Here is a 24,121-nt window from a genome sequence, read left to right on the forward strand (position 1 = left end):
TCGTGTTGTTGCAACATTATGTACTTTACTTTTCTATGTTAATGATGATTTATGTATTTATTAATTTTGTAATATAACCAATAAAATATATATTTAAAAAAAAGTAAGATGAAATACTGACAAGTATTGACTAACTATGCTAGATGAATATTACAAATTCACGTGAAGTACCTGAAGCTTGTAAGGTTGATGTAGGTGGTCTGGGCTGTAGGCTCCAGAGATTTTCTACACTATTTCGATCCTTAAGGTCCAATAAGTGAATGAGAATCAGGGGATCCAAATCCAGTAAACTCATACTGCTGGAGGCCCCAATATTTCCTCCTGAGCGTCTGGTGTTTCTTCCAGTTCCATAACCGTGATTGGTAGCTACGAGAACAAAAAGAAAATGTAAGGTTTTATTTCATAGAAATTGACACTACAAAAAAAAAAAAACTACAAAAGTACTATCAATACAAAATATGGAGCATTACAGATATTAAACCTTTATTTTGGTGTTACATTCATTAGGACAGACAGGTGCAAAATGCAAAGTGTTGTATGGTGCAAGATACATAACGTGTTGTATGGTGCAAGATACATAACGTGTTGTATGGTGCAAGATACATAACGTGTTGTATGGTGCAAGATACATAACGTGTTGTATGGTGCAAGATACATAACGTGTTGTATGGTGCAAGATACATAACGTGTTGTATGGTGCAAGATACATAACGTGTTGTATGGTGCAAGATACATAACGTGTTGTATGGTGCAAGATACATAACGTGTTGTATGGTGCAAGATACATAACGTGTTGTATGGTGCAAGATACATAAAGTGTTGTATGGTGCAAGATACATAAAGTGTTGTTTGGTGCAAGATACAAAAGTGTTGTATGGTGCAAGATACAAAAGTGTTGTATGGTGCAAGATACAAAAGTGTTGTATGGTGCAAGATACAAAAGTGCTGTATGGTGCAAGATACAAAAGTGTTTCTCTGATCCTCTAGAGAAAGAGATACCCTTATTTTCTGAAAGTAAAAAGGCAGTCCTTGTTGAATGAAGATTCAGGGCAATTTGTTTTTTAAGCCTTTAAATATAGAGCAAACAATAAAAAAAATATACATGTGGCAGATATTTGTTCTTGATACATATATAAAGATGATCTGTAATCAGATCAAATTAGAGCAAAATAAAAGGTAACTGGAATCATAAGCCCATTTTTAAGACAATTCTTTAATAAGATTATCTAAATAAGATTCCTATAAAAATGGTTTAAATAAGGAACCAGTTACAAGGGACATGATTATCCAGATAGACCACTAGTTTTCAAACCTGTCCTCAGGACTCCCTAACAGGCAAGATTAAAAGGATATCTTTACTGGAGCGGAGGTGAAATAATCAGATGATTAGTAAACATGGTTATTAATCTGCTCTCACCCAAAGTAATCCTAAAAATATGGCTTGTTAGGGAGGCCTGAGAACAGGTTTGAAAACCAGTAAGATAGTATGCAATTTTAAATAACTTTGTAATTTACTTCCATTATAAATTTTTCTTTGTACTTTTGGTATCTTTTGTCGAAAAACATAATTTATGTAAGAATTTACCTGATAAATTCATTTCTTCCATGCTGGCAAGAGTCCATGAGCTAGTGACGTATGGGATATACAATCCTACCAGGAGGGGCAAAGTTTCCCAAACCTCAAAATGCCTATAAATACACCCCTCACCACACCCACAATTCAGTTTAACGAATAGCCAAGTAGTGGGGTGATAAAGAAAGGAGTAAAAAAGCATCAACAAAGGAATTGGAATAATTGTGCTTTATACAAAAAAAATCATAACCACCATAAAAAGGGTGGGCCTCATGGACTCTTGCCAATATGATCAGGTAAATTCTTACATAAATTATGTTTTCTTTCATGTAATTGGCAAGAGACCATGAGCTAGTGACGTATGGGATAGCAAATACCCAAGATGATAAAAAATAAAGACAGCCAATTCCGCTGAAAAAAATTAATCCACAACCCAAATCATAAGTTTAAATCTTATAAAGTAAAAGAAAAAAACTGAAATTATAAGCAGAAGAATCAAACTGAAACAGCTGCCTGAAGAACTTTTCTACCAAAAACTGCTTCTGAAGAAGAAAAAACATCAAAATGGAAGAATTTAGTAAACGTATGCAAAGAAGACCAAGTTGCTGCATTGCAAACCTGATCAAATGAAGCTTCATTCTTAAAAGCCCAGGAAGTGCAAACAGACCTAGTAGAATGAGCCGTAATCCTCTGAGGCGGGGATTTACCCGACTCCAAATAAGCGTGATGAATCAAAAGCTTTAACCACAAAGCCAAGGAAACAGCAGAAGCCTTTCCTAGAACCAGAAAAGATAACAAATAGACTAGTAGTCTTCCTGAAATCTTTAGTTGCTTCAACATAATATTTCAAAGCTCTCACCACATCCAAAGAATGTAAGGATCTTTCCAAAGAATTCTTAGGATTAGGACACAAGGAAGGGACAACAATTTCTCTACTAATATTGTTGGAATTCACAACTTTAGGTAGGAATTTAAATGAAGTCCGCAAAACCGCCTTATCCTGATGAAAAATCAGAAAAGGAGATTCACAAGAGAGTGGATAATTCAGAAACTCTTCTAGCACAAGAGATGGCCAAAAGAAACAACACTTTCCAAGAAAGCAATTTAATGTCCAAAGAATGCATAGGCTCAAACGGAGGAGCCTGTAAAGCCTTTAAAACCAAATTAAGAAGGAGGAGAGATTGATTTAATGACAGGCTTGATACGGACCAACCCACTGTACAAAACAATGAATATCAGGAAGTTTATCAATTTTTCTGTGGAACAAAACAGAAAGAGCAGAAATTTGTCCTTTCAAGGAACTTGCAGACAAACCCCTATCTAAACCATCCTGAAGAAACTGTAAAATACTAGGAATTCTAAAAGAATGCCAAGTGAATTTATGAGAAGAACACCATGAAATGTAGGTCTTCCAAACTCGATGATAAATTTTTCTAGAAACAGATTTACGAGCCTGCAACATAGTTTTAATTACTGAGTCAGAGAAACCTCTATGACTAAGCACTAAGCATTCAATTTCCATACCTTTAAAATGAATGATTTGAGATCCTGATGGAAAAATGGACCTTGAGATAGAAGGTCTGGTCTTAACGGAAGTGGCCAAGGTTGGCAACTGGACATCCGAAACAAGATCCGCATACCAAAACCTGTGTGGCCATGCTGGAGCCACCAGCAGCACAAACGTTTGCTCCATGATGATTTTGGAAATCACTCTTGGAAGAAGAACTAGAGGCGCATAAATATAGGCAGGTTGATAACTCCAAGGAAGTGTCAATGCATCCACTGCCTCCACCTGAGGATTCCTGGACCTGGACAGGTACCTGGGAAGTTTCTTGTTTAGATGAGATGCCATCAGATCTATTATATCTGGGTGAAGAGACCACTCTCCCGGATGTAAAGTCTGACGACTGAGATAATCCGCTTACCAATTGTCTATACCTGGGAAATGGACCGCAGAAATTAGACAGGATCCGGATTCCGCCCAGGCAAGTATCCAAGATACTTCTGTCACAGCTTGGGGACTGAGTTCCACCCTGATGATTGACATATGCCACAGTTGTGATATTGTCTGTCTGAAAACAAATGAACGGTTCTCTCTTCAAGAGAAGCCAAATCTGAAGAGTTCCAAAATATTGATTGGTAATCTCGCCTCTTGAGATTTCCAAACCCCTTGTGCTGTCAGAGATCCCCAAACAGCTCCCCAACCTGAAAGACTCACATCTGTTGTGATCACGTCCAGGTTGGATGAACAAAAGAGGCCCCTTGAACTATACGATGGTGATCTAACCACCAAGTCAGAGATAGTCGAACATTGGGATTTAAGGATATTAATTGTGATATCCTTGTATAATCCCTGCACCATTGGTTCAGCATACAAAGCTGAAGAGGTCTCATGTGAAAACGAGCAAAGGGGATTGCGTCCGATGCTGCAGTCATGAGACCTAAAACCTCCATGCACATAACTACTGAAGGGAATGACTGAGACTGAAGGTTTTGACAGGCTGCAACCAACTTCAAACGTCTCTTGTCTGTTAGAGACAAAGTCATGGACACCGAATCTATCTGGAAACCTAAAAAGGTTACCCTTGTCTGAGGAATCAAAGAACTTTTTGGTAAATTGATCCTCCAACCATGTCTTTGAAGAAACAACACTAGTTGATTCATGTGAGATTCTGCAGAACGTAAAGACTGAGCAAGTACCAAGATATCGTCCAATAAGGAAACACTGCAATACCCGCTCTCTGATTACAGAGAAGAGGGCACCGAGAACCTTTGAAAAGATCCTTGGAGCTGTTGCTAGACTAAAAGGAAGAGCAACAAATTGGTAATGCTTGTCTAGAAAAGAGAATCTCAGGAACTGATAGTGATCTGGATGAATCGGAATATGAATATATGCATCCTGTAAGTCTATTGTGGACATATCATGCCCTTTCTGAACAAAAGGCAGAATAGTCCTTATAGTCAACATTTTGAATGTTGGTATTCTTACATAATGATTCAAGATTTTTAGATCCAGAACTGGTCTGAATGAAAATTTCTTTCTTTGAGACAATGAACAGATTTGAATAAAACCCCAGACCCTGTTCCTGAAAAGGAACCGGCACGATTACCCTAGAAGACTCCAGTTCTGAAACACACTTCAGGAAAGCCTGTGCTTTCTCGGGGTTCACTGGAATGCGTGAGAGAAAGAAACTTCTCACAGGCAGTCTTACTCTGAAACCTATTCTGTACCCCTGAGAGACAATGTTCTGAATCCAATGATTTTGGACTGAATTTATCCAAACATCCTTGAAAAATTTTAGTCTGCCCACTACCAGCTGGGCTGGAATGAGGGCCGCACCTTCATGCGGACTTCTTAAATGGCTTGGAATTATTCCAGACTGAGGAAGGCTTCCAATTGGAAACATATTCCTTAGGGGAAGGATTAGGTTTCTGTTCCTTATTCTGTCGAAAGGAACGAAAACGGTTAGAAGCTTTAAATTTACCCTTAGATTTTTTATCCTGAGGTAAAAAAGCCCCCTTCCGCCCAGTAACAGTTGAAATGATAGAATCCAACTGAGAACCAAATCATTTATTACCTTGGAAAGAAAGAGATAGCAACGTCGATTTAGAAGTCATATCAGCATTCCAAGATTTAAGCAATAAAGCTCTTCTAGCTAATATAGCTAAAGACATATATCTAACATCAATTCTGATATCAAAAATGGCATCATAAACAAAAATATTAGCATGTTGAATTAACTTAACAATGCTATACATATTATGGTTTGATACTTGTTGCGCTAAAGTTTCCAACCAAAAAGTTGAAGCAGCTGCAACATCAGCCAAAGAAATAGCAGGCCTAAGAAGATGACCTGCACATAAATAAGCCTTCCTTAGATAAGATTCAAATTTCCTATCTAAAGGATCTTTAAAAGAAGTACTGTCTTCCGTAGGAATAGTAGTACGCTTAGCAAGAGTAGAGATGGCCCCATCAACTTTGGGGATCTTTTTCCAAAACTCCAATCTATCAGTAGGCAAAGGATACAGTTTTTTAAACCTCGAAGAAGGAGTAAAAGAAGTACCCAGTCTATTCCATTCCTTTGAAATCATATCTGAAATAGCATCAGGAACTGGAAAAACCTCTGGAATAACAACATGAGGTTAATAAACCGAATTTAAACGTTTACTAGTTTTAGTATCAAGAGGACTAGACTCCTCTATATCTAATGCAATCAACACTTCCTTTAATAAAGAACGAATATACTCCATTTTAAATAAATACGAAGATTTGTCAGTGTCAATATCTGAGGCAGGATCCTCTGAATCAGACAGATCCTCATCAGAGATAGATAAATCAGTATGTTGCAGGTCATTTGAAAATTCATCAACTGTATGAAGTTTTAAAAGACCTTTTACGTTTATTAGAAGGCGCAATGGCAGACAAAGCCTTCTGAATGGAATCAGAAATACATTCTCTCAAATTCACAGGAATATCCTGAACATTAGATGTTGATGGAACAGCAGGTAATGCAACACTACTGATAGAAATATTCTCTGCATGTAAAAGTTTATCATGACAACTACAACAAACTACAGCCAGAGGAACAGTTACTACAAGTTTACAACAAATGCACTTAGCTTTGGTAGAACTGATATCAGGCAGCAGGATTCCAGTAGTAGATTCTGAAACAGGATCAGATTGAGACATCTTGCAATATGTAAGAGAAAAAAACAACATATAAAGCAAAATTATCAATTTCCTTATATGACCGTTTCAGGAATGGGAAAGAAATGCAAACAAAATAGGCCCCTGGCATAGAAAAAAGGACCAGCGGCAAAAAGAAATGAAGTCTAAAATAATGAGAAACAGTTTGGCGCCAAGTATGACGCCCACAACTGAAAATATTTTTTGGCGCCAAAAACGTCCGCAACAAACGTAAGCGTCATAGATGACGCAACCTTGTGAAAAGACTCGGCACCAACTAAGACGCCGGAATGACGAATTTGCGTAAACAAACGTAATTCTCGTGCCAAAAAAGTCTTGCGCCATGAATGACGCAATAAATTATAGCATTTTGCGCTCACGCAAGCCTAATATAGCCCGCAATTAAGAAAAAATAATCAATTTGAAAATCTGAGGTAAATTTTTTTTTTGTTTTTTTTAATGCCTTTCCCGAATATGAAACTGACAGTCTGCAAAAAAGGAAATATACTGATAAACCTGAATCATGGCAAATATAAGTATAAACATATATTTAGAACTTTATATACAAAGTGCCAAACCCTAGCTTGAGAGTGTCTTAAATAAATGAAACATACTTACCAAAATACACTCATCCACATATAGCAGATAGCCAAACCAATACTGAAATGAGAATCAGTAGAGGTAATGGTATATAAGAGTATATCGTCGATCTGAAAAGGGAAGTAGGAGATGAATCTCTACGACCGATAACAGAGAACCTATGAAATAGATCCCCGTTAGGATGACCATTGTATTCAATAGGTGATACTCCCTTCACATCCCTCTGACATTCATTGTACTCTGAGAGGAATCAGGCTTCAAAATGCTGAGAAGCGCATGTCAACGAAGAAATCTTAGCACAAACTTACTTCACCACCTCCATAGGAGGCAAAGTTTGTAAAACTGAATTGTGGGTGTGGTGAGGGGTGTATTTATAGGCATTTTGAGGTTTGGGAAACTTTGCCCCTCCTGGTAGGATTTTATATCCCATACGTCACTAGCTCATGGACTCTTGCCAATTACATGAAAGAAAGAAGAGAAGCTCAGGAGCATATACATGTGTGGAGAACAATATGGCAGCAGCTTTGTAAAAATTACATCCATTTCCATGAGCACTAGATGGCAGCACTATTTCCTTCCATGCAATGCTCCAGACATCTACCTAGGTATCTCTTCAACAAAGAATACCATGGAAACAAACCAAAATTTGATAATAGAGGTAAATTGGAAACACTTTTTTTTAAATTGTATACTCTGTCTGAATCACAAAAGAAAATTTTGTGGTTTTGTACCCCTTTAATGGATTTGTAGGAATTTTTGGAACAAAAGAGACTTCGTTAAAACTGTGTGTTCCAAAAACGTAAGGGAAACGATTGTTTGAAGTTTCAGGAGGGCCTCAAAAACTCAGGAGCTTTACAATTTACTGCATCCAAGGTACAAATATATGAAAAACACTAAAGTAGGAAAAAAATATAATTTATGCTTACCTGACAAAATCATTTATTTTATGGTGGTGAGAGTCCCTCAGCTATTGCTCATGGGATAATACTCCTGGCCACTAGGAGGAGGCATAGATTCCCAAAATTTTGAGAGTACTTAAAGGGGCAGTATACACGAATAATAATATAACTGCATGTAACAGCCACCACTATAAAGAAGAATATGCACAGATACTGAGATAAAACTCCAGTATAAAACCTTTTCAAAACCAACTTAGAAGCTCCCAGTTTAGCACTGTTCATGAGGTTAGGCTTTCCCAGTGAAAGGGGATGGGAAAGCAGGAAGAGCAGACACTCCCCTCTCCCCCACATATGAAAAACAAAATGTATGCTTACCTGAAAGTCCACAACTTCATTCCAATTACTAGTGGGATATTCAACTCCTGGCCAGCAAAAGGAGGCAAAGAGCACCTCAGCAAAGCTGTTAAGTGTAACTTCCCTTACCCATAATCCCCAGTCATTCAGCCAAAGGAAAATGGAAAAACACAAGGGTAAAAAGGTGCCTGAGGTGTACTCAAAAAAACTGCCGAATTAGAATTAAAAAGAGGGCGGGGTCGTGGACTCTCAATGCCCGGAAAGAAAGAAATTTATCAGGTAAACATAAATGTTGTCTTTCCTATGGCATGGAGAGTCCACAACTTCATTCCAATTACTAGTGGGAACCTATACCCAAGCTAGAGGACAAAGAATGAAAAGGGAGGGAGAATAAGGCAGGAGGACCTAAACCGAAGGCACCAACACTTGAAGAACCTTTCTACCAAAAGAGGCCTCAGCCGAGGCAAAAGTATCAAATTCGTAAAATTAGGAAAAAGTATGTAAAGAAGACCATGTTGCCACCTCACAAATCTGTTACACAGAAGCTTCATTTTTGAAAGCCGAAGATGAGGAGACAGCCTAGTGGAATGAGCCGTAATTCTCTCAGGAGGCTACTGCCCAGCAGTCTCATAAGCAAAACAAATTATACTTTTTAACCAGAGGGAAAGGGAAGTAGAAGTGGCCTTCTGACCCTTAAAGCTTTCCAGAGAAAATCACAAACAGTTCAGAAGAATGTTGAAAATCTTTAGTAACTTGTAGGTAACATTTTAGAGCACGCACAACATCCAAGTTATGCAAAAGACGCTCCTTATGAGGAGGATTAGGACAAAAAGAAGGAACAACAATATAATATAATAATGTTTTGATCCAAAACCCCAATTTAGTACAGAAGACCGCCTTATCTGCATGAAAAATAAGGTACGGGAAATCACACGGCAGAGCTGAAAGCTCAGAAACTCTGTGAGCAGAAGAAATAGCAAGGAGAAACAAAACCTTCAAGGATAAAAACTTTATATCAACAACAAGCATCAGCTCAAACGGAGCCTGCTGCAAAACTTTAAGAACTAGGTTAAGGCTCCAAGGAGGAGCAATAGGTTTAAACACAGGCCTGATTCTGGTAAATCTGCCAGACGTTTGTGCAAAAGAATAGACAGTGCAGAAATCTGACCCTTCAGAGTACTGACTGACAAACCTTTCTCAAGGCTATCCTGAAAAAGAGATAACATTTGGGGAATCCTCACCCGGCTCCCGGAGAAACCCATAGATTCACACCAAAAAAAAGGTATTTACGCCATACCTTATGGTAAATCCTATAACAGGTTTACAAACATGAAGCATAGCATCAATGACCCCCTCAGAAAACCTACATCTAGACAGGACAAGGTGTTCAATCTCCAAACAGTCAGCTTCAGAGAATCTAGATTTGGATGGAGGAATGGACCCAGAAGTAGAAGGTCCTTCCTCAGAGGTAACCTCCAAGGCGGAAGAGATGACATCTTCACCAGATCCGCGAGGCCAGAGAGTTGAGTGTTGGGATTTAAGTATATCAGCTGTGATATCTAAGTATAATCCCTGCACCATTGACTAAGCATGCAAAGCTGCAGAGGTCTTGTATGAAAACAAGCAAAGGGGATTGCATCCGATGCTGCAGTCATGAGACCTAAAACTTCCATGCACATAGCCACTGAAGGGAATGATCGAGACTGAAGGTTTAGACAAGCTAAAACCAATTTTATTCGTCTCTTGTCTGTTAAAGACAGAGTCATGGACAATGAATCTATCTGGAAACCTAAAATGGTGACCCTTGTTTGAGGAATCAAGAAACTATTTTATAAATTGATCCTCCAACCATGCCTTTGAAGAAACCACACTAGTTGTTTTGCGTCAGATTCTGCTAAAAAAAAAGACTGAGCTAGTACCAAGATATTGTCTAAATAAGGAAACACCGCAATACCCTGCTCTCTGATTACAGATAGAAGGGCACCGAGAACCTTTGAGAAGATTCTTGGAGCTGTCGCTAGGCCAAATGGAAGAGCGACAAATTGGTAATGCGTGTCTAGAAAAAAGAATCTCAGAAACCGATAGTGGTCTGGATGAATTGGAATGTGAAGATAAGCATCCTGTAAGTCTATTGTGGACATAAAATTACCTTGCTGAACAAAAGGCAGAATAGTCCTTATAGTCACCATCTTGAAAGTTTGGACTCTTTACAAAATGATTTAAAAACTTAAGATCCAGAACTGGTCTGAAAAAATTCTCTTTCTTTGGGACAATGAATAGATTTGAATAAAACCCCAAACCCTGATCCTGGAGAGGAACTGGTACAATCACCCCTGAAAGCTCTAGGTCTGAAACACATTTCAGAAAAGCCTGAGCATTCAAATGATTTGTTGGAACATGAGAAAGAAAGAATCTTCCCAGGGGAGGTCTTCTTTTGAAACCTATTCGATACCCTTGAGACACAATATTCTGAATCCACTGATTCTGAACAGAATCTGTCCAAATGTCCGTAAATAATTTAAATCTGCCCCCAACCAGCTGAACTGGATTGAGGGCCGCACCTTCATGTAGTCTGTGGGCTGGATTTGGTTTTTTAGAAGGCTTGGTTTTATCCTAATTTGAAGATGCTCTCCAATTAGAACCAGAGGCCTTAGGGGAAGGAGTGTTTTTTTTGTTCTCTATTATGACGAAAGGAACGAAAACGATTAGGAGTCTTAAATTTACCCTTAGACTTTTTATCTTGGGGCAGAAAAACTCCCTTCCCCCAGTGATAGTGGAAATAATAGAATCCAATTGAGAACCAAATAAATTATTACCCTGAAAAGATACAGATAGTAATCTAGATTTAGACACCATGTCAGCATTCCATGATTAAGCCATAAAGCTCTTCTAGAAAGAATAGTTAACAACATAGATTTGATATTAATCTTAATTACATCAAATATAGCATCACAAATGAAATGATTAGGATGTTGAAGCAAAAGAACAATGCTAGACATATCAGGATCTACTAACTGTTGTGCTAAGCTGTCCAACCAAAAGGTTGAAGCAGCAGCCACATCAGCCATAGAAATGGCAGGTCTAAGAATACACCCTGTTCCAAATTATTATGCAAATTCTATTTCAGTGTCACATAGATTAAATCTTTTTTTTTCAGTTTAACTCATGGATGGCATTGTGTCTCAGGGCTCTTTTGATCACTGAAAACAATCTCGGACACCTGTGATACTTAGATTGCCAGGTGAGTCCAATTAAAGGAAAAACTACTAAAGGAGGGTGTTCCTTATTATTAAACAGAGCACCATTTTCAATCAATATGGGGAAGAAAAAGGATCTCTCTGCTGCCGAAAAGAGTGAAATAGTTCAATGCCTTGGACGAGGTATGAAAACATTAGATATTTCACAAAAACTTAAGCGTGATCATCGTACTATTAAGAGATTTGTGGCTTATTCAGAGCATAGACGGGTTTGTGCAGATAAAGGCACATTGAGGAAGATTTCTGCCAGATCCATGCATCGGATCAAGAGAGCAGCTGCTAAAATACCATTACATAGCAGCAAACAAATATTTGAAGCTGCTGGTGCCTCTGGAGTCCCACGGACATCAAGGTGTAGAGTCCTCCAGAGTCTTGCAACTGTGCATAAACCTTCCATTCGGCCACCACTAACCAATGCTCACAAGCAGAAACGGCTGCATTGGGCAGAAAAATACATGAAGACTAATTTTCAAACAGTCCTGTTCACTGATGAGTGCCGTGCAACCCTGGATGGTCCAGATGGATGGAGTAGTGGATGGTTGGTGGACGGCCACCCAACAAGGCTGCGACGTCAGCAAGGCAGTGGTGGAGTCATGTTTTGGGCCGGAATCATGGGAAGAGAGCTGGTCGGCCCCTTTAGGGTCCCCGAAGGTGTAAAGATGACCTCTGCAAAGTATGTGGAGTTCCTGACTGACCACTTCCTTCCCTGGTACAGAAGGAAGAACTATGCTTTTCATGCATGACAATGCACCATCTCATGCTGCAAAGAATACATCTGCATCAATGGCTGCTATGGGGATAAAAGGAGAGAAAGTCATGGTGTGGCCTCCCATCCTCCCCTGACCTCAATCCTATTGAGAACCTTTGGAGCATCCTCAAGCAAAAGATCTATGAGGGTGGGAGGCAGTTTACATCCAAACAACAGCTCTGGGAGGCTATTCTGACATCTTGCCAACAAATTCAAGCAGAAACTGTCCAAAAACTCACAAGTTCAATGGATGCAAGACTTGTGAAGCTGCTATCAAATAAGGGGTCCTATGTTAAAATGTAACATGACCTGTTCAAATGTTTAAAAAGTTAAAATGTTGTTCAAAGTTTGATTGAAATTGCTTTTGATTTCAATAAATATCCTGCAAACACAACAAATGAAAATTTTCAGTTCTTTACAACCTATAAAGTATTTTGAAACTTACTGTGAGTAATAATTTGGAACAGTGCATTGTAAGTTTTTTATTTTGAAAAAAAAAATACTGTTATCATTAGGAGGCTTGTTCAATAAAATTTGAATTGTACTCTTAATAGTTGATAACATGAGAATTATGCTGACTGTTTACATCAATTATTTAGGTAAATGAGAAAGATATCACTGGCATAATAATTTGGAAGAGGGTGTATAGCTAGAATGTAAATAAGCTTTTCTGAGATAAGATTCAATCTTCCTGTCTAAAGGATCCTTAAAAGAAGTACCATAGGAATAGTAGTATGTTTGGCAAGAGTATAAATAGCCCCATCAAATTTAGGGACTTTTCACCAAAACTGTAAATTAGCCACAGGTAAACAATCAAATTCAGAACCTGGCCACCAGGAGGAGACAGAGGCACTCCAACCAAAAGCTTAACTACCCCTCCCACTTCCCTCATCCCCCAGTCATTCTGCCGAGGAACAAGGAACAGTAGAAGAAATATCAGGGTGTAAATGTGCCAGAAGAATAAAAATAACAGACGCCACATATAAAAACACGGACAGGGCGCTAGGGACTCTTTCCATCTGAATTTTTTTTTTATCAGGTAAGCATAATTTAGAGGCTGCTTCTTTGGTGGTAACTAGCCATAGAACAAGCTATTAATGCTATTGTTGATTCCTAGGTTGAGCGCTTGTCTCTTTTTATTTATGCAAATTATGACACTTAGGGAAGTCTCCCTAAGTGTGATGCGGGAATCCAGACGTGGACCCATTGCTCAGTGTCCTTAAGGGATATGGCTGCACCTCACTGACAAGGCCCACAATAGGCCGAAACGCACGTCTTGGGTTTTGCTGTTTCTCTCGTTCAGAACGGGATTGCCTGGTATTTCGGGGCTGGACTGTACTGTGAAGTCAAGATCAGATTGCTATGCTTCAGAAAAGTTCTTCTCTGTGAAAGGCACATGTTGAGCAAAAAGAAGCTAATTCTTGGGTGGTAACTAGCCATAGAACAAGCTATTTGTTCATCACCAGGTTGAGCGCTTCTCACTTTTTATTTAAGCATAATTTATGTTTTTCTTCATAAATAGAAAGAATCCACAGCTGCATTCATTACTTTTGGGAAAACAATACCCAAGCTATAGAGGACACTTAAGGCAAAACGGGAGGGTACAAATGGCGGCCCATTCTGAGGGCACCAGGCCTACAAACCCTACCCAAAAAAACCTGCTTCGTCCGAAGCCGATAAAACTTAGAAGGAAAAGGCCCCAAGGACACTGACCCGCAGATAGTCCATAAGACCTTGCTAGAGACCGCAGAAATGACTCGACTTAGCCAACCCACCTCCAGGAAACACCACCGCCCAGCAGTCGGTCCCCAACCTCCCCCCCTTACTAGAGAAAGGGTTTAAGAACCAAAAGAAAAAAATCAAGGATCCCCGAAGGAACCCCAAATAAAGTGCTAACAAGAAAGAGATTTCAATCCTTGGGATTGAAGGGGATGTACACTTGTGGAGCACTCTAGGCCCAAGAAAAGTGGCTATAAGTTAGAACAATTATGGGAGGAGGGAGAAGGTTTTACCCGTAATATATTAAAATATAACCTTTATTGGGTATCATTAAAAAATAACGGATCCACAAACAAACATATAATTTATTAAAAACACAGAATATAGATGAAATTATAATAGGCTGTGTGTAGTATTCCACCCTAATAGTGACTTAAGGTGTATATTCTTGACCAAAGGTTAGATATCTGTACTTGGAAGAATACAGTAGTATACTGCATACAAGTATTAAGTATACTAGATAAAATATTATAACTCCAATGATATAGAGTTGTAACTCTTTGCTATAATCTAGTGATGGAGGGAATTCGGTACTTATCCTCTATTCACTATAATCTCCTGTGATAACCAGTACTTATGTGATTCTCATATATTCCCCAAGTTCAGAATATAAAGATGTCTATATATACTCCTATTGGTATCCCAATCTAAGATCCGTTTATGGGAGTTTGCTATTATAATATATTAGTGGGAGCTTACTTATTATATTACTAATTTCTGAAAAAATGGTTGGTTTCCCACCTTTATATAGTGAAACTTTTGTTATACTGTAATCATGGTATGTGCTTCAACATAATAAGCTGTAACAACTAATAAAGTTTCTTGGGCCTAGAGTGCTCCACAAGTGTACATCCCCTTCAATCCCAAGGATTGAAATCTCTTTCTTGTTAGAACCGAAAGTACACAGCACCTTATTCTGTGAATTATTGTTGAACGATCCAAATTGCTACATACAGAGAACCCCAAGTATACCTATATAGTAGTGCCATTAGTCCTGCTTTTTCTTTTTTTGAAATTAAATTACCTAGTTTCACTAGGTCCTTCTAATAGAGCACACTAGAAAAAAATTTGACTTAATATGGCTACCAAGTTAGAACAAGATAGAATTACCAGAAATAATAAACGTCTAACAGATTTTCAAGAGGTATTCAATGAGCCACAATCTCATAACATTGAACCAACCCCTGATAGATTGGATACACTATTACGAGAATTACATAAGAATCTTTTGAAACAGGACAAAGTGTGGTGGAACCACCATTTTTTTGATAAGTATATAGAGAGAAATCTAATCCCAAGGGGACTGAGAATACAGCTGTTCCCAGCATTTGAATTTAAACAACCTGAACTAACTACTGAATGGGAAACAGCGCTATCAGAGTGCTCTAACAAACTAATGGGCATTCTGATAAAGCATGATATTTCAGAGTACGATAGACTCGAAGAACTTATCAAAACTCAGAATACACAACTCAAACAATTTGAAACACTAGAAGAATTTGATACCTCCTACAAGAAATACCAAAAAGAACTGGACAAATATGAGGCTGATATAAAGCAGACCAAAATGGGCAAATTAAACAGGGACATAGAAGATTTTCAGAATAATAGGGTCTATAGATGGAAAAGAAAATTTAACCCTAGCAATAATCCTAATCGCCAGAGAGTAACTATAATTCAAAGTGATACAGAGACTGAAGGCGAGGATTCTGACAATCCCAATACTGAACAATCTATCAATAACCCTTCTGCCCAAACCTCTACTTACACAGAAATAAGAAAAAGAAAGAGATTTTTAGAGGAGGGCACAAATTTAAATTCAGACCCACCAGAAGAGGTAGGGGGGGGGGGCAGCAAAAAGGCAACAAGGACAAGAAGTGTAAGAGAAACACGACAAGGGAACAAGCCATACAAGAGAAGTCCCAGCCCCTTCTCAAAAATCAAAATGAAACAATGAAAATCCTGAATGGATCTAACAAAATGCTATCTGAAGACCATAATTCATTGTTATCCAATGGTCTGTCTTTTTGCCCTAGTGTTTCACTTGACAAATTTGAAAACATCAAAGACATACAACTGTATCTAAGAAAACTACTTTTAAGGAAACAATATTTGGATATGCAAAATCAAAGAGATTCAGGCATAGAATACAATTGGACTGCAGAGGACTTATCTTTACTGCAAGATATGGAAGACTTGCTTAAGGAAAATGAACAAGATCCACAATACAATTGGCGGAACAACATGACAATTAAATCTAAATATATACCAAAATCCTCAAAAAGCCCAAATATACAGATTTTTAATAACATTGTATGCAAAGAGATATCTGAGTTAGTGGTACGACCACCACCAATGAATTTGACCAAACAAGAGAAACGAGCCTTATCAGAAATCCAAGAGTGGGACGATGTTATAATACGGAAGGCCGATAAGGGGGGCAATATCGTCATCTGGCCCATTGAACAGTACCTAAAAGAAGCCAATAAACAGTTAACAGATCAGACCTGCTACAAAAAATTGTGGAGTAATCCAACTGAACAGTTTCACACTCAGTATAACGATTTGATATCTAATGCCAGAATCAATAACATCATCACCAACAAGGAAAAAAGTTTTTTTGACAGTAGATCATCCTAAAGTAGCTACCTTCTATTTAATCCCTAAGGTACACAAAAATCAGAAACACCCATCAGGCCGTCCAATAGTGTCGGGCAATGAAAATCTCACTGAGAAAGCGAGTCAATATATTGATATCAGATTGAGAGAATTTTTGACTCAGATACCCTCCTTCATCAAGGACACTATGGAAACTCTACAGCAACTTCAAGACATTCAACTTGGACCTTCTATGTGGTTGGTAACTGCTGATGTAGAAGCCCTCTACACTAGTATAAAACATGAGTTGGGTTTAGAAGCAGTACAGTATTACCTTAATACGACAAATGAGGAAGATCTAAATCATAATAATTTTATTCTAAAATTATTAGAGTTCGTACTTAAGAAGAATTTTTTCATCTTTAATAACCAATTCTACCTACAGTGTAGAGGAACGGCTATGGGAACTGCCTGTGCACCCACTTACGCCAACCTATTTTTAGGTTGGTGGGAGCACTATACAGTCTTCACAACAGATAATGAAGAATATACCCAACACATCCCTCTCTGGCTGAGATACATTGATGATATCCTGATGATATGGGAAGGACCGCAAGAAAAACTGAAGAAGTTCCTAGAAATTTTGAATCAGAACAATCTAAATATCAAATTAACATATGATTACAGCCAAACAGAAATCACATTCTTGGACTTGAGATTATTCAAGAAAGAAAATGGAATGCTAGGGACTGATCTATTCCGCAAAGAGACAGCTACCAATACACTATTGTTTAGTACAAGTGCACATGCTCCATGTACAATCAAATCCCTTCCAATAGGGGAATTCTTACGAACAAGGAGAAATTGCTCAGAAGATGAATTATATCAAAAAAGAGCGATAGAAGTAGCCAGTCGTCTCAGCCAGAGAGGGTACAGTAAATCCTCCATTAAAAAGGCCAAGCACAGAGCATACAAAACAAACAGACAAGATTTATTAAAACCTAAATCTCGAGGACTTCCGGTGGGCGGCCGATGTGAGAGGACGCAAGTCTGTGGAGCTCCGGGAACACTAGCCCACAACTTAAGCCTTTCAACAAAACTACGGCCGGATAAGTTAGAATCCTTGGCAGAACTATTCCATATACCTGCCCGGCATCAAATAACAAGGAGCAAAGTAGATCTGCTCCCCCACCGGTGAGGAATAAAAGAATTAAAGCGGAAGGCGAGAGACCGTGGCAACGGTCAGAGAAACAACAGGACGGCAGAGGAAAGAAGGACAGCGGTCGGTTCTGGTGTGGCTGGTCTGGCAGGACATACCATTTGAGGGTGAGAGATAAGCACGGACAGTGAGGGCAGCTGGTGGTGAGTTGCAAAGCGGCGCTCCGGCCGCCATTTTACCCACTTTATCTTTTATCCTGCTGGGGAACTTGAAAAAGACATAACACAAGGGCCTTGAGGCAGAAAGCATTACTAATAGCCCCCGACCCACGGTAAAGCTGAGGAAAGGGCTTAGGAAAGGTGGAAGACATAATTTTCAGATGGTGAGCAGGCTAATAGGAAAGAAAAAAGAACTACGCAATTTAATCTGGTCCCCAGCTGCCGCTACACGTGGCCACAGCCGTACGCATTTTCTCAAAAGACACTGCACCAGAACCTGATACACAAGAGGTAGATAATAAGACATAGAAGAGACTGTGTGTTAGATTGGATAACCTCTTTTGCCCAGCGGTATATATGTTTTTCCTCTTTTTGCCACTCGGATAACTCACTGCACTGAACTTGCTAGATATGCGGGCATCCCCCTGGGGCCTTCTGGGGTGGGAAGATGCTGAAAAACGACCGAATGTGATATAAAAAAACATGCAGTGCACTGAACCCCTACATTCTGCAAATGTATAAACGTTAGAGGCACAAGCTACCTAAAGGAGACCAGAACACCAGCAAATAATAGCTGGGCCTAGAGACTCTTTTATCTGTCTGATTTTCACTACTGGGGGCGAGAATAAGATTCCGGATAGGTGCATGCAGAAATACTACTCCAGCTACGTCAAAACTACCGGCACCATGTCTAATAGGCAGAAACATCAAGAAAGGAAATCTAAAGTTGCTGCCGAGGTACACGCTGCAGAAAACATGACCGCAGAGATTATGGATGAGGGTCTGACGGACACCCACCCAATTGTTTCTCAAATCTCGGCCCTATTTCTACCCAAGATAGAGCAGCTACAGACAGGGATGGACTCACTCTCATCTGATTTTAAGTCTTTCTCATCTAGGCTCCAACATGTGGAGCAGAGAGTTGGAGATGGAGAAGTCCTGCAAAGAGAAAGTTCTACAAAGATCAGAGCACTTGAGGCCCAGAACAAGTTATTGCTAGATAAAGTTGACGACCTCGAAAACCGCTCGAGGCGCAATAACCTGCGCATTGTCGGTCTCCCAGAAACCGTGCCAAATACAGACTTAATTGAGTTTGCTGAACGAACCTTAACCACTTTGCTACACCTGAGGCCTGAAGACATACCATGTATTGTTGAGAGAGCTCATAGAGTAGGTAGCTCTAGTCAAGACCAGAAAAATGTGAGAGGGCCACGGCAAGTAATGATCCGATATCTTAATTTCAAGGACAAAATTCTACTTCTGAGAGCCTATCGCCAGTCCTCGCCCCTAAGTTTTGAGGGGAAGAAGATTCTGATATTCCAAGACTACTCAGCGGAAATATCTAGAAGGAGAAGGGAGTTCTCGCCTTATTGTAAATCACTAACAGAGGCTGGTCGCACCTTTTCCTTAATGTTCCCTGCGAAACTTAAGCTTCAGACCCAGCAAGGGGTTAAATTCTTTGAGGACCCTAGACAACTCCAGAAATTCCTGAGACAGGAAAAAGATCCTGCAGCAAATGGCACCTGAGAGGGTGTAGATGAGTCCCAAGAGACAATAAATAAAGACTCTTATTATCTGGCATATAGCTTATAAGAGAGGGACAAACCTAGACCAACAATAGGTCAACTATTTAGCAAGTACTCCTACCATGGAGATGGTTTGATGTTTTTCCTTTTCATATTTGTTCAACAGTTCATACTTTTGTTATTGTTATGTTACACTACATATACCTAAAATTTTCTTAGTCAGGATGCCGTAATATTCATGATAAATTAGGTAATGCTGATCTTAGCGAAGTAAGAGTAGCCCTTTCCAAAAGACTATTAGAACTGGTCAGTGAGAAGACATTCAGCACCTGTAGGGTTGCAGTCCATATAAATGGCCACTAATTGTCGTAAGCCTGAAATGGAGAGTTGGAAAGAGATCCTCCCCTGTATACTTATGTATGTACTTATCGTAGATGCTAGAAAAGGGATCTGGGGAGGTAACCAATCACTCATATTAGATGGGGAAGAACGCTACATTTAAGACATCCCTAAGTGGCTCAATTTCTTGGGCTGAAATTGCCCACAAAAAGGAAAGGAATAAAAGAGAAAAGAGAAGGAGGGAATGGGAACTAAGAGTATATGAACTTGCCTTATATCAGGGAATCTAGAATCAGGGGGAAGTGTACTGCACACACAAAATTGCACTATGCACACCAATTTAGTGTTGAAGGAAAATTGGTGTGACTTGATAGAAATGTCATTGTTTGTTCAAAACAGTTTTTTATGTTATTTACTTAACTTTTTTTTTTCTAGCCAACAGGATGCTTGCCTCTCTCCCGGGGAACCAGTGAGGGGGGAAATTAGTCATAGTCGGAAGACCATTGTCACAATACTAACGAAACTCCCAAGGTATTTCACAACTGTCATAGCACCTCTCCCCACAATAACACACACATCTGCATATCCAGCACATAATACAGTCCCTCATGTCATGTAGTAACCTATCTATCATGAGTTGGAATGTGGGAGGTATTACGTCCCCGCAAAAGCGTAGATCAATATTAAGGTATTTACACTATAGAGGAACCGACATTGCTATTCTGGAAGAGACACACCTTTCACAATTAGAGCACCAGAAGCTGAGGCAGAGTTGGGTGGGAGAGGTTATCTATACGCCATATGAACAGAGAAGGGCTAGAGGGGTGGCGATCCTGTTTAAGAAGTCCTTGCAATACACTATTACCAAAACACTAATTGATCAAGAAGGTAGATATATCATGATTCAGCTAGAAACGGGGGGGGGGTTGTCTTTTGCGCTAGTTGGTGTATATGGACCGCAAACCCAGAAGCAAATGTTCTGGAAGACACTACACTCAGAAATGTTGAAATTTACCACTTTACCTCTCCTCATTGGAGGTGATTTTAACATAGCCCCATAGGTCCCCGCTGACAGATTTTCTAATCCAGACAGAAACACCCCTTCAGCACAAAGAGTACAGAACTCAAAAAAGGAGTCACTGATTATACGCACATTGGCGAGATCTCTGAACTTGCAAGATGTGTGGAGAGCCAAACACCCAGAAAGTAGAGAATTCACATGTATGTCCGTGGCAAAGGATACTCTTTCGAGATTAGACTATTTTCTGGTTTCCTCGAGCTTCTGCCCAAGAGTTGCAGAGGCTGTGGTGGACCCTATTTCAATCTCCGACCACGCTCCTATAGGGATCAAGTTCCACGCGGGTGGCAATGCTCGCACACCTAATAAATGGATTTTCCCAACTTACCTATATAGAGACCCAAACTTCTATAGGCATATTCTTGGAGAATGGCACACATACATGGACCTTAATAGAGAACACATAGACGACCCTCTCCTATTTTGGGAAACGGCCAAGGCAGTTCTGAGAGGAACCATATCAACCTATGCTGCATCAATTAAAAAACAAAACAAGCAAAAAACAGAACAGCTTTTAGTACGCCTTATAAATGCTAGGAACAGATACCTCAGAAATCCCACCACCACAACCAGATATAAATATAAGGAAGCTAAAACACTTAGAGATAACTACATCTTCCAACAAACTAACAGAGCTTATTCCAAAACGCAAGCTAAATATTACAGGTTTGGAAGTAAAACTGGGAAATTACTAGCTAGAGTGACTAGACTGACCAGAAAGAGAAGCTCAATCCTAGCGATTAAACAAGGAGCCGCCATACTTAATAGGGAAACAGACATTCAAAATGCATTCACCAATTTCTATAGAGGTCTCTATTCTAAACAACATATACATGACTCTGACAGAGACAGATTTTGGGGCCCCATTCAGCTGCCACAAATAGAACAAGACCAACTCAGGGGAATTAATTCCCCCATTACCCCAGAGGAAATTGTAGACACAATTAAAGATTTGAAATTGGAGAAGTCCCCCGGCCCGGACGGGCTGCCGGCGGAGTTCTACAAAATTATGGGGCCAGATATAGCTGAGACTCTCGCAAGGTTATTTAATGGACTATTGGATGATACAGTGGTGCCATTGGCTAGATTTGCAGAAGCCCACATCAGTATTATACCAAAAGAAGGTCGCGATCCTCTTCTACCCCAATCCTATCGGCCTATATCCCTGTTAAATCAGGATTATAAAATCCTTACAAAAATCCTAGCAAACAGGCTAGCTAATGTTCTGCCGTCACTAATCCACAGTGACCAGACAGGTTTTGTTAAAGGACAATCCTTGGTACTTAATATCAGGAAAGTTCAAACAATCATACAGTACTATTGGAAGGTCTCACAAGACAATAATGAAAGGAGAAATCATAGGGAAGCAGCCTTGTTACTGATCGATGCTGAAAAAGCTTTCGATAAGGTCCTATGGGAACATCTTTTTCACACTTTTGGAAAAATGGGGATAGAAGGTCCATTTGTAAAGGCGATATCCAACTTATACAAGGTCCCGCAGGCCTCCATTCTTGTGAATGGGACGGCTACTCCACCCTTTATGCTCCATAGAGGCACGAGGCAGGGTTGCCCCCTGTCTCCGCTTCTTTTTGATATTGCGATTGAACCCCTGGCGTGGAAAATTAGGGCACAATTGGAAGGAATGCAGATAGGAGACTCGGTCTCACATATCTCGCTTTTTGCCGATGATATGGTACTGTTTATTCAAGACCCCTGTAGGAATATTCCTAAGGTGATGGAGTTGATTGAGGAGTTTAGTAAGATCTCAGGGTACGTGATTAATACAGACAAAACAGAATTAATATGGTTACTTGCCAAAGGTGATAGGCAAATCCCAATCTTTGATTTTAAGGTGGTTGAAGGAAACTTTAAATATTTGGGAATAACCCTTCATACCGACCCACGGAGGTGGTACTCGATAAATTATGGCCCCCTGCTGAGAAACTTGAAAAAACATAATTTATGCTTACCTGATAAATTCCTTTCTTCTGTTGTGTGATCAGTCCACGGGTCATCATTACTTCTGGGATATTATCTGCTCCCCTACAGGAAGTGCAAGAGGATTCACCCAGCAGAGTTGCTATATAGCTCCTCCCCTCTACGTCACCTCCAGTCATTCGACCAAAGACCAACGAGAAAGGAGAAGCCAAGGGTGTAGTGGTGACTGGATTATAATTTAAAAAATATTTACCTGCCTTAAAAAACAGGGCGGGCCGTGGACTGATCACACAACAGAAGAAAGGAATTTATCAGGTAAGCATAAATTATGTTTTCTTCTGTTATGTGTGATCAGTCCACGGGTCATCATTACTTCTGGGATACCAATACCAAAGCAAAAGTACACGGATGACGGGAGGGATAGGCAGGCTCATTATACAGAAGGAACCACTGCCTGAAGAACCTTTCTCCCAAAAATAGCCTCCGAAGAAGCAAAAGTGTCAAATTTGTAAAATTTGGAAAAAGTATGAAGCGAAGACCAAGTTGCAGCCTTGCAAATCTGTTCAACAGAGGCCTCATTCTTAAAGGCCCAAGTGGAAGCCACAGCTCTAGTAGAATGAGCTGTAATTCTTTCAGGAGGCTGCTGTCCAGCAGTCTCATAGGCTAAACGAATTATGCTACGAAGCCAGAAGGAGAGAGAGGTAGCCGAAGCCTTATGACCTCTCCTCTGACCAGAGTACACGACAAACAGGGAAGACGTTTGTCGAAAATCCTTAGTTGCCTGCAAGTAGAACTTGAGGGCACGAACTACATCCAGATTGTGTAGAAGACGTTCCTTCTTTGAAGAAGGATTTGGACACAAGGATGGAACAACAATCTCTTGATTGATATTCCTGTTAGTGACTACCTTAGGTAAGAACCCAGGTTTAGTACGCAGAACTACCTTGTCAGAGTGAAAGATCAGATAAGGAGAATCACAATGTAAGGCTGATAATTCAGAGACTCTTCGAGCCGAGGAAATAGCCATTAAAAATAGAACTTTCCAAGATAACAATTTTATATCAATGGAATGAAGGGGTTCGAACGGAACACCCTGTAAAACGTTAAGAACTAAGTTTAAACTCCAAGGCGGAGCAACAGTTTTAAACACAGGCTTGATCCTAGCTAAAGCCTGACAAAATGCCTGGACGTCTGGATTTTCTGACAGACGCTTGTGTAACAAGATGGACAGAGCTGAGATCTGTCCCTTTAATGAGCTAGCCGATAAACCCTTTTCTAAACCTTCTTGTAGAAAGGACAATATCCTAGGAATCCTAACCTTACTCCAGGAGTAATCTTTGGATTCACACCAGTATAGGTATTTACGCC

The 24,121-nt window shown here is 39.7% G+C and overlaps 1 protein-coding gene across 1 annotated transcript in view; it reads right to left on the minus strand.

Annotated features, from left to right (window-relative positions):
- Positions 1–24,121, minus strand: part of TRIM37 (tripartite motif containing 37) — a 1,136,753-nt gene that overhangs the window by 406,990 nt on the left and 705,642 nt on the right. Inside the window, exon 18 of the mRNA XM_053707386.1 lies at positions 172–366. Coding sequence (XP_053563361.1) covers positions 172–366 — 195 coding nt within the window. The remainder of the gene's footprint in view (positions 1–171; positions 367–24,121) is intronic.

This window comes from Bombina bombina, chromosome 3 (assembly GCF_027579735.1).
Source record: "Bombina bombina isolate aBomBom1 chromosome 3, aBomBom1.pri, whole genome shotgun sequence".
Lineage (NCBI taxonomy): Eukaryota > Metazoa > Chordata > Amphibia > Anura > Bombinatoridae > Bombina > Bombina bombina.